This window comes from Fundulus heteroclitus, chromosome 24, assembly GCF_011125445.2.
Source record: "Fundulus heteroclitus isolate FHET01 chromosome 24, MU-UCD_Fhet_4.1, whole genome shotgun sequence".
Classification (NCBI taxonomy): Eukaryota; Metazoa; Chordata; class Actinopteri; order Cyprinodontiformes; family Fundulidae; genus Fundulus; species Fundulus heteroclitus.
Window position 1 is genome coordinate 3,321,314 of NC_046384.1, and position 19,565 is coordinate 3,340,878.

At 50.0% G+C, this 19,565-nt stretch overlaps 1 protein-coding gene across 1 annotated transcript in view; it reads right to left on the reverse strand.

The window, feature by feature from the left end:
* Positions 1-13,257: 13,257 nt before the first annotated feature.
* LOC105921795 (zinc finger protein GLI2) overlaps positions 13,258-19,565 on the reverse strand; it is a 74,734-nt gene continuing 68,426 nt past the window's right edge. Inside the window, exons 12-14 of the mRNA XM_036128270.1 lie at positions 18,611-18,883; positions 15,675-16,038; positions 13,258-15,542 (exon numbers count right to left, since the gene is read on the reverse strand). Coding sequence (XP_035984163.1) covers positions 13,729-15,542; positions 15,675-16,038; positions 18,611-18,883 — 2,451 coding nt within the window. The 3' untranslated portion in view covers positions 13,258-13,728. The remainder of the gene's footprint in view (positions 15,543-15,674; positions 16,039-18,610; positions 18,884-19,565) is intronic.

Genomic DNA, 19,565 nt, shown 5'->3' on the forward strand with positions numbered 1-19,565 from the left:
GTGTATATATATATATATAAGCTCCATCTATATCTTTCTGAATATCTAAAACATATCTACAGGGAACATAGACGTTCACTACTCACGTCTACGTATTTATGTCTGTGTTTTATATCTGTGATGTCCAGAGGAAAAAGTGGCATCAGGCATCTGACTGGAGGCTCATTTAAAGCCAGAATCGTTTATTTCGTTGTGATAAACGTCTCTGTGAGCAGGTTTCACAAGGAGGAGAACATGAAGCTGGACCAGCGGTGGTCTGGGAATTTAACCCTTAATCACCAGGTTACCATTTAAATTACCAAAGATATTCCTCTTTGGTCATGCCTTATTTGTCTTATTGTTCAGAAGTATGGGGAAATGCAAATAAAACAATTATTGATAAGTTAGCTAAGTTGCAAAAAAAAAAGCTATAAGGCTTAATAATAAGGTGGGATACCGTGAACCAACTGATAAACTCTTCATTCAAAGCAACACATTAAAATTCAAAGACATTGTTTATATAAAAATACTGGAAATGAACAAAAGTCTCCCTTTTGGTATTCAGAAATGATTTAAGTTAAGAGAGAATAAATATAATTTGCGAGGTTTGTTTATATTTGAATGTGCAAAAGAGAAGAGCCAGATAAAGTCTAGATGTGTTTCAGTTGTTGGTGTGAAACTGTGGAATGAACTGAATGACGATTTAAAGTTATGTCCTTTCTTGGTGAATTTTAAAAGGGCTTTAAAATGTAAAATGATAAAATCCTATGTTATGTAGATTTGAATATTTTTATATACTGTAAAGAACCTGATAGGTTGTAAAGGTTGGAAGTATAAAACAGGTTAGGCAATAAAAAGCTTTGCTTCAGCCTATTCCTTTTTTTTTGGTAAATTGTGGGTTTGTTTGTTTATCGTTGCTTTTTTTACTGTTTCCTGTGTTTAATGTTGGATAATTTACTAAAAAAAATAAAATAAAAAATAAAGTGAAAGTGAAGACACAAAGAGGTTAAAACTGGTATAAATAGGAGGCGGCCTCCCGCTGACCTGCAGGGATCCAGTCCTCAGATGAGACCAGAACCTGATCAGTGTTGCTCAATATCACCGTCTTTATCTGGAGAAGGTTCTGATCCGACTAAAACAGCTTTTCCTGAGAAAAAGGCTCATTTCAGCTGCAGCAGCTGGACCCAGACTGTTTCCTGTGGTTTACAGTGAGACCAGCTTCCAGCGCTTCGCCTGTTTACCTCAAGGGATTGTGGGTAAATCCAGGAGGGTCAGCCTGATGGCAGACGTCCCGGTCCGACGGCTCAAAGCAAAAACGCAGGTTCTTGATCTGCTCAGCTGTGGGTTCCAGGTCCAGTTGTTCTGCAGAGGTTCTGGTCCGACGGGTCAAAGCAAAAACGCAGGTTCTTGATCTGCTCAGCTGTGGGTTCCAGGTCCAGTTGTTCTGCAGAGGTTCTGGTCCTGCAGCGAGGAGGAGAACCTCTGCCTGATTCATTCTGAATGTTCCACATTAGAGGAACCGGGCTTCTGCGTCAGAGCCAGGTTCTGCTGCAGGCGGGCCAGATGGAGGTTCTGGAAGACGAGCGAGCCGGGATGGTTCTGGTCCATCAGTATTCTGGCCCCGCGGAGCCCTAATTTCATTAGGGGCCCGTTCGGCGCTCCTCGCGGTGCGTGATTAGCACAAGTTTCCCCGACCTGGCGGCTGGGTCGGGAGGTCGCCGCGATGAAAGAGAACAACTTCATCAGGGGCTGACTGGCCCATAAATCATCGGCTGTTTTCTATAAATCACGGCAGATGGCAGGAGCGGGCAGGGCGGGGGGGCTCCTGGGAGCCCGCCGAGCATGATGGGAAGGGGCCGAGGAGCGGGGTCACTTCCAGTCTGCGCGTCTGTGGCGGCTGCCCTCCGTTTAGCGGCTCTAATGTGGCTGTTTAATATGGAGACCACCTCCAGCACCCCCCTGTTGGGGCGGGGGGGCGGGGGTCGGGTGGTGGGGGGGTGCAGGGGGGGTGGGGTGCTACTCATGATTATTTAACAGAGCCGCACTGCAGCATCTCTCTGCTCTGAAACTATCCAGCAGCATCGATGAGTTCCTGCAGCAACTAGTTGGTTCCTCGTCTGGGGGTCTACCCCACCGAGGGGGGAGTGGTGGGGGTCTACCCCACCGAGGGGTTGGGGGGGGTCTACCCCACCGAGGGGGGAGGGGTGGGGGACGGGGGTCCAGGTTCTGGTTTCTCACACTGCAGTCTAGTCCCCCCCCCCTGGACAGGTTCATGAAAATCTAAACCCTTAAATTAGTAAGTTATGAGACAAGGTTCAGTCTCCTCCTGAATCTGCCACATCTGGAATCTCCAGCTCCAGATGTGGTCTCCGCTTTCTACGCCACCAAACGGCAACTCCACACCTTCAGGTTCTCCTCTGACGTGGAACTGAACTCCAAAGGTTGAGATTCATCAGGGATGGAGCTGGTCAGTCAACAGCAGCGCATGTCGTGGAGGTCTCTGGCCGCCAGGGGGCGCCTCAGAGCGGCTCCTGGACCTTCTTCCTCTGCAGGAGGTGGTCCTGCTGGTGCTGAAACATCTGGACCAGGACCCAGAGGAGCTGAACATCTGCAGATAAAAGAGGCTGGAGGAGGAGTTTCTTCTGGGTTCGGGTGTTCGGTTAGGATGAGCCCGGTTCTGACAGGTTCTGATAGAATCTGCGTTAGAAGCTCGGGTCAGGGACTGGACCTCTGGAGAGCGTGAGGAATAACACCTGCAGTCACTCAGGTGAGGAAAAGGTTCTGATGTGGACCAGATCCCAGAACTACAGCTGCATCATACATCTAAACCAGATCTAGATGGAGACTGGACCACGGTAAAGGGCCTTTCAGACAGGAAGCGGTTTGCGCTGCGCTGGCCGCGGGGTTCAGCGCAGCGCATTTGCGGTTTCTATGGCAACGCGTGCATTCGTCACGGCGCGCCGCGCTCGCCGCGCTCAAAGTTCAACTATGTTGAACTTTGAGCGCGGCGCGCGAAGCGGTGCGCTGCGCGGTGCTTGCGCTTTGCTCGACGCAGCGATAAACCGCCCTGGCGCGGCGCAAGCCATTGAAAAGAATGGGTTTCACAGCGCAGCAGTGCGGTCGTCGCAGCCTGTCTGAAAGGCCCATAAGGCGTCTCCGGACCGGCCGCCCCCCAGGCGCACACGGCGGTGGCGGTACCGTGGTGTGGGCCCGGTTCTGCTGCAGGCAGACAGAAGCAGAGCTGTCCATCATGGCGCAGGGGTCCTGCTGCAGATCTGCGGGGGTCCAAGGACAGGCGGAGCCGTTCAAGGTGGACTCTGTAACGAGCCCGGCTCCTGTCAGCCCCCCCCCCCCCCAACATGCCCGTCACATCCCGGGCCCCCGCCGCCCGCATTAATGCAAATTATGCTCTGATAATTCAATAACGCGGCCGGCCTGATCTGTCCTTTTTATTACGATCATCATCAGGCAGGGGCTGCGTCCCATCATGGCGGGATAAACACCATCCATCATCCTTAGCCGCTGACAGGCCGCGCGCCGCCAAGCATAATGTGGAGCCCCCCCCCCCCCCCCCCCCCCCCCCGGTTCCTGGAGCTCCGGGCCCGGACCGGAGCCAGAACCGGACATCCATCCACCAGAACGTGGCTGTTTTCAGGGTTTCTGCGCGGCTAGAGAAGCGCGGGGCCCGGAGCGGAATTTAAATGACGCAGGTGTTAGGAGACACCTGGCGGGTGACACCTGGACGGGCCCCGGCGTACCTTTATCCACCTGAGGAAGAGGAGGAGAGGGCAGAGCAGCGGCAGCCTTTAATGAGGACCTCCATCCTTACAGCCTCCGGGGAGCCCGGACCTGCAGGGCCCGGCGAGCGGCGAGGTGGCGGCTCTGACCTCAGTCAGCTGCCGGCGGGACCGACCTCTCCCGGTCCGCGTCCCCGTCAGCTGGAGCGCTTTAACCCGGCGTGGCTCTGGGTGTGCAGCCTGCCGGCAGAATTACAGAGAACTTTAATTAATGCCTTAGGATGAAAATCATAAAATCATCTGGATGGATAAATGTTCTACCTTAACATCCAAGACCGAGAAAACATGGCGATGGAGGCTGAGAACGAGCTCAGTGTGTGAGGAAATACGCTTTAATATCATGAAGAGTAAAAAGGGAAAATAAAAAGTGAAGCAGAAAAACAGAAAAGTAGAGAGAAAAATGTAAAAGTGGCAACAAATGCCAGAAAAAATTAGCAGGAATTTAGAAAATAACAACAAATGACCAAAGGAACAAATGTACATAACGTAAAAATGAATATTTCTGAATAATGAGACGCAACAGAAATGCTTCAAAAAGCGTCCCGACACAATTAAATTAGATCAATGTGAACCAAAGACTTAAATAATCACCGTTATAATTATAAATATAAATTATGACATTCAGCAGCACCAATAAAACGAGAAACGACCAAAAAGAAGAAAACAAAACAAAAACAGCCTGAAGGTGACAAACCACCATCAGGAGGAAAAAGGACCTCAGAGGTGGAAACAGACGTGGGTCAGAACCGGGCCGGACCCAAACCCCGACAGCACCAAGGCCTGCTGTTAGTTCTGAGGGACCTTATTCCACCCAGAGGGACCAGCATGCACCGGGGGGGGGGGGGGGGGGGGGGGGGCATGCAGTACCAGGGGCCGCTAGTTCAAAGATGGGATGCAGGAGACTAGTTACCTGGACAAACAATTAGTTACCTGGACAAATGATTAGTTACCTGGACAAACAACTAGTTACTTGGACAAACAATTAGCTACCTGAACAAACGAGCAGTTACCTGGACAAACAATTAGTTACCTGGACAAACGACCTGGACAAACGACTAGTTACCTGGACAAACGACTAGTTACCTGGACAAGCGAGCAGTTACCTGGACAAGCCAGCAGTTACCTGGACAAGCCAGCAGTTACCTGGACAAGCCAGCAGTTACCTGTACAAACAATTAGTTACCTGGACAAACGACTAGTTACCTAGACAAACGACTAGTTACCTGAACAAACAATTAGTTACCTGGACAAACGACTAGTTACCTAGACAAACGACTAGTTACCTGGACAAACGACTAGTTACCTGGACAAGCGACAAGTTACCTAGACAAACGACTAGTTACCTGGACAAACGACTAGTTACCTGGACAAGCGAGCAGTTACCTGGACAAACGACTAGTTACCTGAACAAACAATTAGTTACCTGGACAAACGACTAGTTACCTAGACAAACGACTAGTTACCTGGACAAACGACTAGTTACCTAGACAAACGACTAGTTACCTGGACAAACGACTAGTTACCTGGACAAGCGACAAGTTACCTAGACAAACGACTAGTTACCTGGACAAACGACTAGTTACCTGAACAAACAATTAGTTACCTGGACAAACGACTAGTTACCTGGACAAGCGACAAGTTACCTAGACAAACGACTAGTTACCTGGACAAACGACTAGTTACCTGAACAAACAATTAGTTACCTGGACAAACGACTAGTTACCTAGACAAACGGTTAGTTACCTGGACAAACGACTAGTTACCTGGACAAGCGAGCAGTTACCTGGACAAGCGAGCAGTTACCTGGACAAGCGAGCAGTTACCTGGACAAACGACCAGTTACCTGGACAAACGACCAGTTACCTGGACAAACGACTAGTTACCTGGACAAATGACTACTTACCTGGACAAACAATTAGTTACCTTGACAAACAAGCAGTTACCTGGACAAACAACTAATTACCTGGACAAACAACTAATTACCTGGACAAACAACTAGTTACCTGGACAAACAAGCAGTTACCTGGACAAACAACTAATTACCTGGACAAACAACTAATTACCTGCACAAACAACTAATTACCTGGACAAACAATTAGCTACCTGAACAAACAAGCAGTTACCTGGACAAACAATTAGTTACCTGGACAAGCGAGCAGTTACCTGGACAAGCGAGCAGTTACCTGGACAAACAAGCAGTTACCTGGACAAACAAGCAGTTACCTGGACAAACAAGCAGTTACCTGGACAAACGAGCAGTTACCTGGACAAACGAGCAGTTACCTGGACAAACGACTAGTTACCTGGACAAACGAGCAGTTACCTGGACAAACAACTAGTTACCTGGACAAACGAGCAGTTACCTGGACAAACAGTTACCTGGACAAACGAGCAGTTACCTGGACAAACGAGCAGTTACCTGGACAAACGAGCAGTTACATGGACAAACAACTAGTTACCTGGACAAACGAGCAATTGTCTGGACAAATGATTAGTTACCTGGACAAACGAGCAGTTACCTGGAAAAAATGATTAGTTACCTGGACAAACGAGCAGTTACCTGGACAAACAACTAGTTACCTGGACAAACGAGCAGTTTCTGGCTGTATCTACTAAAACAAGGGGTCAGCTGGTCCCAGGGGTTGCTGGTTCGGCTCCCCCTCCCCTCCAGGTGAGACAACGCCACGCTCTGTAAACCCTCCCAGCGCTGTTTGTCCTCCGGATGAGCTCCTGGTACCTGGATCCCTCCAACAGATGGCACGCTGCTGTGAAACAGATGTTGTTCTGCAGGAGATCAAACCATGAATATTCAGGATGTATGGGTTCACGCCACCGTGGGCCACCCGGGGGCCACCGAGGGCCAGCGGCTGGCCGCTCCTGATGTCTGCAGGGTTTCAGCTTCTGCTGCAGTTCACACTTAACAACAGCTCTGGACAGGCGTCCTGCTGGTTTCTGTGCGTTTCTCTGCGGGACAAACAGGCTCTGAGTCTCTTTAGCTTTCCTCTTGTTTCATCATGTTGTCTTCTTCTCCTCTTCCTGTTCTCTGGACCTTTTCCTGCTAATATTTAGCTTCCCAGAGCCAGAACACCACACGGCGGCTGGTTTAAGACGATGTTATTTACTCACTATTACTTTTATGTTGTAACATTTGTCATTTCTGTTGCTCAAATTTAACCAAAACTTGTCTCAGCCATTGTTTCTGTCTAAAACATTTGAGCTCCTGCGTGTTTAAGGCCCTAACATTTGTGGGCAGCACATGGAGGTTTGTGATTTCTCATCATCAAACTAAGAAATGTCACATTTCTCAGCAGCTTTTCCAAACCTTTGATGACATTTTGAAGCTTTTAGGAATCTCCAAGCTGCTGAAAAAGCTTTAATGTGACCTGTTACAGAGTAAAAGGGGTTGGATTCGGCCCTTCCTGCTAACGCTAGCAGCCTGAGAGCGTCTGGTATTTATAGGCACTGTTTCTGGCTCTACTAAACCAGGGTCATGAGAACAGGTTTTCCTGAAATGAGCAGCTTTTACGTCTAGTTTCTGACGGCAGGCTCAGTGTTTTTTCTGCTGCTCGTTTCTGATCGTTTCAGAGATGAGAAACTTAGCGAGGTGGTTGAATGTGTCGGTAAAGCGGACTCTCAGGTACCCCGCAGACAGAGATCACCTGGGCGTCCTGGCAGGAGCCTCAGGAACGTCTCTCTGTCGGCGCTCTGCTCCTCTTACCCAGACGACCCCAGTTAATATGGAGCAGGCCGTGACGCAGGGGGCCCGGTTCTGGCTGTCTGCAGGAAGGTGGCCCTATGGAGATGAGGAGCCGCGCCTTAATAATGCATCCGTCCCACAGGGGCCCCCACAGGGCCCCTCAGACAAGATAATGGCTGCATCCGAAATGTTCCTATTATTGCTCCTAGCGTCTGCTCCTTGACCTTTCATGAGGTCAACAGTCAGAACTCTATCGTGGGGAGGAAAGGAGCTTCAGCTCCTTAGCACCGGTGAAGAGCATCACCAGGTTCCTATGCAGGGAGCATACAATGCTATACTATGCTAAATTAGCTGAGAGAGGAAGCATACAGACTTCTTTTCCTTATAGCCTCTTAACGCTGGTAAGGGACGTCGCTATGCTAAATTAGCCGCTAGAGGAAGCATGCAGGCTACTTTTCCTTATAGGCTCTTAGCACTGGTAAGGAATGTCGCTATGCTAAATTAGCTGCGAGAGGAAGCATACAAGCTACTTTTCCTTATAGCCGTTTAGCGCTGGTAAGGAATGTCGCTATGCTAAATTAGCCGTGAGAGGAAGCATGCAGGATACTTTTCCTTTTAGCCTCTTAGCGCTGGTAAGGGACGTCGCTATGCTAAATTAGCTGCGAGAGGAAGCATGCAGGCTACTTTTCCTTATAGCCGTTTAGTGCTGGTAAGGAATGTCGCTATGCTAAACTAGCCGTGAGAGGAAGCATACAGACTACTTTTCCTTATATCCGTTTAGCGCTGGTAAGGAATGTCGCTATGCCAAATTAGCTGCAAGAGGAAGCATGCAGGCTACTTTTCCTTATAGCCGTTTAGCGCTGGTAAGGAATATCGCTATGCTAAACTAGCTGTGAGAGGAAGCATACAGACTACTTTTCCTTATAGCCTCTTAGCGCTGGTAAGGAATGTCGCAATGCTAAATTAGCCGCGAGAGGAAGCATGCAGGCTACTTTTCCTTATAGTCGTTTAGCGCTGGTAAGGAATGTCACTATGCTAAACTAGCTGCGAGAGGAAGCATGCAGGCTACTTTTCCTTATAGCCGTGTAGCGCTGGTAAGGAATGTCGCTATGCTAAATTAGCTGCAAGAGGAAGCATGCAGGCTACTTTTCCTTACAGCATTTTAACGCTGGTTAGGGGCGTTGCTCTGCTAAACTAGCCGCAAGAGGAAGCTACCAGGCTACTTTTTCTTATAGTTCCTTATCACTGGTAAGGGATGTCTCTATGCTAAATTAGCTGCAAGAGGAAGCATGCAGGCTACTTTTCCTGCCTCCTTCCTTACTGACTTCACTATTCAGAGAGCACTGATCATGCTGACTGCTGATGCTGGCTGAAGAGTCCTTACCCAACAGTTTCGATGCAGTCATTTATGGAGCTGCTAGGTGGAGGAAACCTGAGCGTTCCTTCAGCTCTAACCACCTTGAATTGACTAACCTTAAACAGTCGCCTCCATGTCGTAGTGCGGAGGTGGCTGGTGTTACAGCGTTAGACGAAGTGATCTGGGTGATGATGGGGTCGTGCGGCAGCGTGCCCCCCCCCCCCCCCCCCGTCATCGCTAACAGCTCTGCAGCGGGACGCTCTGCCAGGCCCCCTGACAAGCCACCGTCCAGCAGCAGAGCCAAATGGAGACGGACAGACTCCTCAGCTGCCAGTTTGACCACAGGCCTCTGAAATTGATTCCCAGATTAATGTGTTCTCGCAGCTTCTGGGGGCTGTGGGGGAATTTACATACGAGTCTAATAGAAATGAATGAGACATCAGTGAGCGGCGAGCGTTATCCATCATCAGCGCTGACACCGGCAGCAGGAGGAGGCGCGCGGCCTCGTTAGACTGTCACATGTGTGATAATAAGGCAATAAGGCAGAGCTGAGGAGGAGGAGGAGACTCTCCGTGTCAAACTTGCTCGTACCAGAGGAGCAAGGGCTGGTCTGGTTCTGTCTGTTTATGTTCGTTACCGTTTCAGTGATTTAGACCTAATCCGGTGCATATTGATGGGACTCTGAGCTATTTAATCTGGAACGAGCCAATATGCCTAGAAGGACCCCAGGGGCCACCAGCAGCAGAGAGGAGGCGCTATCAGGCAGCGCCTGGACCTGCTGACAGTCAGTCAGAGAAGGGAGCAAAGGGCAGCAGCTTGAGGGCTGCTGGGTGGTCGGAGCATGGATTTACCCAGCATGCCGAGGGATACAGGGGACCCTGCCACCCAGCTCTGGTACTAGCAGGGGCGGTTCTAGACAGGGGCCAACAGGGGCCAGTACTGATCCTATGGCCCCCATATTAAAGACATGATATTAAATCAGGGCTTTGAACCGATTTTTTTTCCCAATCGGTTCGTTCCGAACAGAAATGGAATTATAACGTTTCCAATAAATTGACGTTCCCGAACCGGTTAGAACAAAAGAATACTGTTCCCGGAACGGTTAATTTCGTTCCTGTCAGCTGTTTAATGCTATAATTATGTCACATCTTTCTCATCCAGCTTAAACCAGCTATTGATATTGTGTTTGGAATGAGTGTTTTACTTAACGATGGATCGTAATTTACCTCTTATTTAAGATGTGTAGCTCTAGTGGAGACACCGCTCTCTCTCCATTCAGTCAGCGAATGTGTGATGTAATGTCACACAGGAAGTGAACCTCAGCCGTCATGGTAACGTGCGCAGGAAAATAATAATTTTTTTTTTTTTTAGTAAATTAGGCAACGAAAACTTTGAGGAACGAAATAAAACCGGTATTAACTGGTTACCATTATTTTTAAATAAGTGTTCCAGTTCCCGGTTTCGTCTCTGTTCCCTGTAAAATACAAAAAGTTCCCGGTTTCGTCTCTGTTCCCTGTAAAATACAAAAAGTTCCCGGTTTTCGTTTTCGTTCCTTGAACCGGTTCAAAGCCCTGTATTAAATACATTTTTTACAATGATACATGCTGAAAAAGATACCGTAACTGATTGGTCACTGGGACCATATGTATTTTTTTTTACCATTTTTACTCTCGCAATAATTTATAAATTAAGCTGTTTGACGTTTAGCTCCAGCCGTATTGAGATAGGATCATAGGTCTGCAACCTGCAGTTCCAGAGCCACAGTTACTTGGCTCCCTTAATATATTAAACCATGAAATATTTATTTTATCCCCCCAATCTTTTGTTCTGAGCCCCCATGAATAAACACTGCTAAATTTAGCATAGAACCGGCAGTAGGCAGTGGTTTAGGTGCATGGGGGCATCCTGCACCGCGGTTATCTGAACCATGTAACCCTAACCCAGAAACACCAAACAGGGACCACAGTCAGAGCGGGTTGGTTGGTTCCAGACGCCGTGACGCATGGAAATAAACCAGCACCAGCAGTAAAGCTGGTTGATGCCGGTCTGATTAATTCTCAGGGTTTCATGAGACTCTCAGAGCTGTTGACCAGTTTGTGACTAAAACACAGAGTCTAACGTAGAGGTCTGACGGTGGTAAGGTGAGGTTAACCTGTTCAGGTTGGGCTTGTTTTATGCTAATTAAACCATTTAAAGCGCTCAGGTGCTCCCTGCCGGGTACCTGCAGGTCAGAGGAAGTGTGGATGCACCCTGTTTCCTGTAGCCCAAGCAGACGTGGAGTCTTCCTGAGGCATTGGAGCCCTGTCTTACATGGCGCTCACTCAGTTATCCGCCCCATAATCTAACGGCCGATCTCTGCCAGCTCTCTCTCCTTCTTCTAGCTCGGGTTTCGCAGCCCGGGGCTATTTTCCCTCCCACTCCTCATCTCTGAGAGAATAAGGAAATCCAGTGGCAGGAGCAATCACAGCCTGCACATCAAACGTATCCTCGGCTGAATTCCCTGACAGAGTAAAATCATTTGTTCCTGTGAGCGCTCAGCACCGCGTCCCCCCCCCGCCCCCCTACCTCCACCCGACCCCCACCCGACCCCCCTCCCTCCTCTCAGCTGGTTTGTTTTATGTGGTTTCAGCAGCGGCGTCCTCTGGGCCGCTCTGTCAGGGCTAATATTGGACAACAGTGAGGCTGAGCGCAGCTCTGCTCACGTCGAGGCCTCTCCTCTCCTGTTAGCCTCCTTTTTCATCAGCCGGGGGGGGGGGGGGGCAGCGCCTGCAGTATGCCGAGCTGCTCCTACAGCAGAGGTAAGGCGAGGTCAGGGGAGGCTTGTTCAAAGAGGTCGCGCGCTGATGTTGGACAAGAGAGGAGAGAGCAGCGTGGCTTCAAAGACCAAAGTTTTCCCCCTGAATTATTGAAGCCATCAACACTTTTGTCTCCACAGGAAACAATCGGAGGACGCAGCCTCATCAGAGCCGAGCTTCACGCCTGCTGGCTTTAGACGGGTTAGAGAGGCGACTTCCTGATGGGATACTGGCGTTCACTTCCAGGGCTTCCCCCGATGAGACGATACGACATTGATTTTTATCAGGCTCTGACATTTAAACCTTTAAAGGCTTAAACAGGAAAAACAGCAGCCAGCTGCTCCTGATCGCCTCGGTGGAAGCAGTCTGCTGATCTGGAGCAACTCCAGACCATCTGAAGTCCACCATCCTGCAGAGAGGAGAACGTCCCAGCAGATTCAGGTCAATGTCAGAGCGGGAAGCCCAGAGAAACCAAACCCTACAGCTCAGTGTTTGTCAAGCACGTTGGTGGCAGTATGAGGATGTGGGCTTGGTTTGCAGCTGCAGCGACTTTAATGCTGTTGTTGTAATTAAACGGTTCAGAAAAGAAGCTAAAGACATGAAACCTTTACGCCAGGGGTGTCAAACATACGGCCCGCGGGCCGCATCCGGCCCGCCGAACAATTTAGTCCGGCCCTGTGGCTAAATGCATTATCATTATAAAAAAAATTATAATGCTGTTTTTTTCCCAATGTCCTGTCTGGCAATGTGGCAATAAGATGCCACAAAGAGTGACTTTCACAAGTGGACAAGATAAAAGGAAGAGAATGATAAAACAATTATTGAAAAAAACATGTACTTCGTTTAATTGAAAATATGCAGTTCCTATATTGTCCACGAGGGGCGCTGTGTTTTAATCAGCAGATTAAGCTTCAGGTGTGGAAAAATTTAAATAATTTCTTAATTTTTATCTGTTTGATGTATTTTGTCATGCAGGACAGTGTTTTTAAGTTCCAAAAAATGTGAATAAATGTTTTTCAACATTGTATAATCACTGTGATCAGTTCTTATGCATAATGCACAAGTAAATGTTTAACTGAGTAAAAGTATTGTTGAAATTGCACATACTTTTCTTAAAAACGCTGAGGTTATTCATAATATATTGTGTAAAAGTGAAATTAACTTAATATAAAAATCAACAACAAGTCCACATTTATTAGTTCTATTTAATCTTGCAATGAGTTTACTCGTGTGGCCCTCTTGAAATCAGATTAAGCTGAATGCGGCCCCTAAACCAAAATGAGTTTGACACCCCTGCTTTACGCTCAACTGTCCACAAACTAACGGTAGCGTAACAGGGAGGGCAGACTTCCCTCATACTGAAAAGCTGCGGTGGGACCTTCAGAGAGCTGAGCAGAACCAAACGTCTGCAAACCTGAACGAGCTGAAGCAACTCTGGAGGAAGAGAAACTGCCAGAAACTGCTTCACGAGTCCCGGCATCATGGGGTGTGATTACGTTTTCCCCTTGCAGTTCCCTGATGTAAAGGGACGCAGCGGAAACGTTTTTGGTAAGGATCTGCAACCGGAGAACATCTGGTCTTGGACCAGCAGCGCTGCATGTCGGTGCCAGAATACAGAGAGGCGCACAGGTCTTAAAAAATCCATAATTCTTGTTTATTAAAAATGTACAAATTCTATTTACACAGGAGAACCAGAACAATATACAAGAACAGGAGCCGGACCTGGTGACACAACGTTCAGATCCAGGCGGCAAAGTCTTTCTGCTGCGAGGGGTTCCTGGTTCCAGTCCCGGATCAGGCCTCCGACTCGTCACAGTTGTCCTGCAGCAATGAAACCCCGCCTGGCTGCTGCAGCCTCACCACGGAACCGGGTTCTCCTCGGAACCGGCCCGAGCCCACAAACGCCGGGCTCCGCCAACAGGCACTTAGTTAGATCCGACTCCCCGACCGCTCAGCAGCTCAGTTTTACATTGTATTCACATCCTAAGGCAGGAAACAGGAGTATGGCTTTCAGAGACAAACAGGAAATAATTTACAGCTGTTCTGACGAGGATACAAGATGCTGCTGTTGAGTTCAAAGCTCAGTTTAAAGGAGGAGAAAGGTTAAGTCATCAAGTTGAGGAACTTGTTCTCCTCGGCCAGGGCGGTCAGCAGAGAGCTCATGTCCCCGATGGCCATGTTCCCCGTCCCCGCCGGCACCGCCGGCAGCGTCACCGAGTTCCTGGGCGTGGTGAGGCGAGACGAGGACGGGGAAAAACCCTGGAGCAGGCCTGGGCTCAGGTTTCCTGACACCAGGCTGGACTGGTCCCCGTCGTCAAGCATACTGTCAAAGTCTATCTGCGCGTGCTCCACGGCACCGGTCCTGGTCCCCGAGTCGTCCGCTGGGTTTGGAGCAGCAGGCAGGGACCCCACCAGACAGTCCAGGTCCCCGATCGGCTCCAGGACCTGAATCCGGCCCGTGTAGTACAGAGCGGTGTCGTCCGGGACGTAGGGAAGTCCTGGACCTGTGCTGGAGGCCAGCTGGGCGTCATCCGACTGCTGCAGCAGCTTTGGGTTGGAGCGCTTTGGAGATCCAGGTTCTGTGGGTGCTCCTAGCTGAAGGTGGGTCCGGTTCCCCGTTTGGAAACCACTCTGGAGAGCCATGTTACAGTTCTGGTCTGAAATCAGAACCGACGCGTCACTACTCTCAGTTTTTATCTGCACAGGCTGGAACTGAGCAAAGTCCACGTCGAGGGGCTCCTCCTTACAGCGGGGCGTGGGCCCACAGGGGGGGTGCGGGCTGTTCCCCTTCCTGTCACTGAACCCGAAGTGAGGCCCAGCAGGGGGCTGCTGGAAGAGCTGCATGCTCCTGTTGCTGAAGTGTTGGACCAGCTGCTGGTTGGAGGACGCGCTGAAAGGTCCAGCGTTGTGGTTCTGCTGGACCACAGCCAGGTTCCCATTTCCTTCTAGTCTGGAGTACTGCTGGGTGCTGGTGAGTCCTGAGGACACTGTGTCCCACTGGGCCTTAGCAGCGCTGCTGTGGGGCGAGGACGGGTTCCCCCCATCCAGCCTCCTCTGGAGGTACAGCTGCTGCTGCATGCTGGGAGCTCCCTGGAAATCCTCCTGGCTATTTGGGTTTCCACTGCGGCTTCTTGTGTCCGCGGCGACGTTCTCCGATATGCTTGGGGGCCGTAGGCCGTGAGGGTAACAGGGGGGGCCAGCACTGGGTTGCACGCACCCTTGCTGGGCTGAGAATCTGCGATCTGCTGCAGGAGGAGGACGGGGCTGCAGGGAGAGCCGTCGGTTGAGGGCCACCATGCTGCTGTAGCGCTGCATGTGCGGCTGGCTGAGAGGGTCTAAAGGCCTCACAGGGTCGCTGGCTCGACGGGGAACGTGGAGGGGAACCTCATGGGGCATCAGGCTCCGCTCGCGGCCGAGCTGCAACGGTCGCAGGCTGTTTGTGGAGCATTCGTTGAAATCCTTCGGACACGGCTGATCCAAGTACGGGAGAGGGGTCGGAGGCGCGCCACCAGTGGCGGCGGCGTATGTCGCCTTCAGTCTGTAGTGCTGGGCTGGGGTCAGGCTGAGGGGGCCGGGAACGCCAAGCCCGCCGTTATTCCCCCCGAACTGACTGGCCTGACTGGAGCGCCGAGAGAGATCGGCGGAGATGGGGTCGTAGGAGTCGGCCGAGCTGATGTTGGTCGGGCGGTCGGCACCAAACTGAGAGGCCTGGCTGGAGCGGCGGCTGGAGAAACCGGGGGAGATGCCCGAGGAGCGGCGGCTGAGGGTGTACGCCGAGCTCAAGGTGCTGGACGTGCTGTCACGGCGCTCAGAAAGGCTCGCCAGCAGAGTCACTTTGCCAGAGGTGAGCTGACCCCAGCCAGAGCCGGGGAAGGAGGCCGGATCCCCACACAGGCTGGAGTTTTCCAGGAGGGACCCTGTGGACGAAGACAGACATTAGTGCCTATTTTATATGGTTGGTTACCTGATTGGGTGATAAAGCACATGCTAAGGCGGCATTTAGCAGCTTAAACATGGCCGTCTGGCTCCGAGGCGGACCCCAGACTCACCAGTTGTCGGTATGGGCGGCAGCGTGACGCCTTGATGACCGGGGGGAGTTGGATGGTTGGCCCACCGACACGAGTCCCTAACTGTCTTCAGCTTCTCCTTCTTGAGGTTCTCCAGGCACTGACTGGTGCCCAGCTGCTTTCTGAGGTGGAGGCCGACCGCTGCTACGCCGCCGCCGCCGCCGGAGGAGGAGGAGGAGTCCTCGAAGCCCACGGAGTCCACGAACGGCAGGTCGTCCAGGGCGCTGAGGTCCCCCAGGCTCCCCCCGCTGTGCGCCGCCGTTTCTACTCCACTGTCATTGTTGGTGCCAAGTGGCGATGGCTCGCTGCTACATGACGACTGACCGCCAGGACTGGACTGATACATCTACGGGGGAGAAGCGGGAGCGCAGAGTTAGAGAGGCGGCGGTAAACAGAAACATCTTGTCCTCCAAACTGTTTGCCTTCTGCAAAACAAAAGCGGAACAGTGGGGAAGACGGCATGTTGAGCGTCTTTTATCCTCCCCCGGCTTAATTGTAAATAATGAGTGTTTTCTGGGGTGGCAGTGGTGGGGGCTCCGCAGATTACAGGCTCCCTGAGTCTGTCTGTGAATTAAAAATGGCCAGGATGAAAGGCTGAGTGGAGACGGTTTAACCCAAGCCTCCGCCGCCAGGCTCAAAGGTGCCTGCTCCAGCCTCTGCTCTCACTTCACAGCTTTTCCTTTCAGCCGCTCGCTTGTGTCTAAACACCATCTCTGCATTTTTATCTGCAAATTCCCTCCGTTTCTGTGGTGGTTAAACCGGAAGCAGAGCCGTTGCCGTGTCTGTCTGGTTCCCCGTTCAAAGCCCGGAGGTTAGACGGAGCGAGACGAAGGAGACGAGGGGTGGAAACTGTATGAAAAATACATAAAGTTAATGAAGTGTTGTGGAAATCAGCGAGAAGGCCTCCTGCTGCCTTACAGCACATTTAAAGTTCTTTACAAAGGAGGAAAAAAAAAAGCTTTATTTAAATAGAATTTCTGAGCGAAACAAAGACTTTGATCAGCTGGGAGTAAAGACCTCAAAGGGAAGCCGTGATTCCTAAATCTATTTGTTCTTTAATTTGCTCTCTACATATTTACAGTAACTCTCATCCTGCTATCAGAGCGCTTGTTGCTGCCGTTTTATAACGTCTGTGTGGAGTCAGAGACGAGTTTTCTCCTGGGGATGCATCTGGAGGCAGAGGTCTCACCTCTAGAGAACTCAGACCAGGTCTGAAAGGTCCGAAAGTTCGTGACCAGGCAGCATATCGCAGTTCGGATGTCTAGAACTCAGGTCTATTTACCTGTTTGCATAAGTAGCGCCAGTCAGCAAAGTGCAGACAGTCGTCCTTATGCCGAAAAAACTAAAGAAAGACCTAGAAATAATCTGTAATAGGTCTAAGATGGACACAACATTTAGAAATGGACGTGAGTTTGATGACTAGTAAAGTTCTGTCTAGTTAAGACTATTTAAGTTCAGCCCATTTACCATCTAGAAATCAGGTCTATTTACCTGTTTGCATAACTAGCGCCAGTCAGCAAAGTGCAGACTGTTGTCCTTATGCCAGAAAAACTAAAGAAGGACCTGGAAATAATCTGTAATAGTTCTAAGAACCGTCTGGTTGCCCTGGGCCAGAAACCCGTGATGGGCACAACAATTAGAGATGGACGTGAGTTTGATGACTACTTATCTGGTGTTTTTAGCCAGTGCTCCCCAATCCAAGGACTGAAGATTTGCCAAAAATGTGTCAAATGGATGAGAAAATGGTTGGCTGCTCCCAATGCCTTGCTCATGAGTGATGGCAGGACGGAGCAGAAGATGACTGGACAAACTGGGTTCCCGTCTACTGTGCCACAGTCCTGACCTTCACCCTAAGACGTGGAGCAGGACCAAAAGAAGTAGATGCTGGAGACAAATCTACATCCCCATGGTGACGGACTGGCAAACCGGGTCCAGGTGGTTCTGACCGTTAAATGTTTTCCGGGTAGAACCCCGGGCACTCCTAGAACTTTCTAGAGGGTCTGTACTGGCCCTCTGGCCTTGGATCGGTTAGACATCCACCAGAATAAGTCGGGTGGTGTCACTGGGGAGAAAGGAACATCTGGATGTCCCACCCGGACCCGCCGTCCCACTGACCCAGACTCAGGTGACCAGGTGACCGTTTAAAGGTCCATTCATACCCTACGTTTGGCCTACACGTCCGTATTTCTGTCCGTACGTTCTATCCGTTGAGTCCTTCATACCTCCGTCCGTTGAGGTGCGCAATAACCAATATTTCCTCTAGGTGGCAGTGCTGGGCGCCAATGATTCGTCATGGCGACGGTCCAAGACGTGATTTTGTTGTATTTGCTACGTAAGTAAACTTTTTGTTTGTCCCTGTGCCCCGGACACGACACATCATATGTGTGGGTAGTTGCGGACGAGCTCCCCAAGTCGTTACTCGAATCCCGCTGTTGTTTAAAGCCCAGAATTACAACCTTCTTCGTGATTTTGTTGACATTTTGTACTACAAACTCAATAGCGCCCCCACCGTTTCCGGTAGTATTGCTCCGTATTGATCCGTTTCGTCCGTAATCGTAAGCTCCCAATTTTCGTGTCAAAATACGGACGAAATCGACGGTTAGAACGTATTAAACACTCCACATGTATCCGTATCCGTCTTTTATGTGAGGTATGAATGGACCTTAACCCGTGGGTTGAGTGTTAAATGCCGGATGCAGTTGAAACATGGGACGAAATGGTGAATGGCGACAAAGATCTCTGGGTTAGCTCACCTTAGTAAAGTCTGTCCGTTAGGAAAGGATGAAAGGAGAAAGAGACGGAAAGCATCAAGCACTGAGCAGGAGAAACAAACGTGGGCTTAGTCTACTCCGTCGGGGCGCGGTTCGTGGTGAAATCAGAGTAACACAGACACGTCTCAGGCTGCGTGTTGTCCTCACCACAGAGTTCTCCGTCTTGATGGACTTTACGTGCAGGTAGTCCTCCGGGACTCTGGGGGAGCCGTTCTCCGACAGCTTGTCCTCCCTGGCCAGCCTGCCGCCCTTCTCGTTCTCGCCGTTCTCGCGGGGCGCCGGCGGCCTGGGCGGCAGGTCGCCGCGCTGCTTCTTGGTGACGTGGGCCTCGGGGCCGTGAACCGTTTTCACGTGCTTCCTGAGGGAGCTGGGGTCCGTGTAGCGCTTGGTGCAGCCGGGGATCTTGCAGACGTAAGGTTTCTGCAGGTGCAGATGGAAAGAGAGACAGTTATGCACCATTGTAATTAATTATATATATATATATATATATATATATATATATATATATATATATATATAGCAGCTTCAGTCGGGTCAGAGTCTTCTTGATGAGACATCAGAAAATTCACACGTTTCAAACATTAACCTTTTAACCTTTGGTCCTTTTGGCACGGTGGTGGAGGTGTGATGATTTGGGCACCTAAACCAACAACTGAGTGGCACTAGTGGCCTTCATCTGTAACCATCAAACGGGAAATGGGCAGAGAGAGAAGAAGGGACGTCAAAAGGTCAGGAATCCAACCCCAGGCGTCTCCGTCCAGAACCAACACACTGCAAAAATAGAGCTAAAAATAAGAATTTTTTTCTTGAAATTTAAGTATTTTTCCTTGATTTGAGCAGGTAAATAAGACTATTTGCCAATGGAATAAGATTTTTTGCACTTAAAAGAGGAACAATTCATCTCCATCACCTTATTTCAAGTGCAGCATATCTAATTGTCTTATTTTAGGGGTAGAAATACTCACTCCATTGGCAAAGAATCTTATTTAGCTGCTCAAATCAAGGGCAAATACATTATTTTCAAGAAAATTTTACTTATTTTTAGTTCCCTTTTTGCAGTGTGCCGCTACGCCACCTGTTGCGCCCTTAGCTGCAGCTGGAC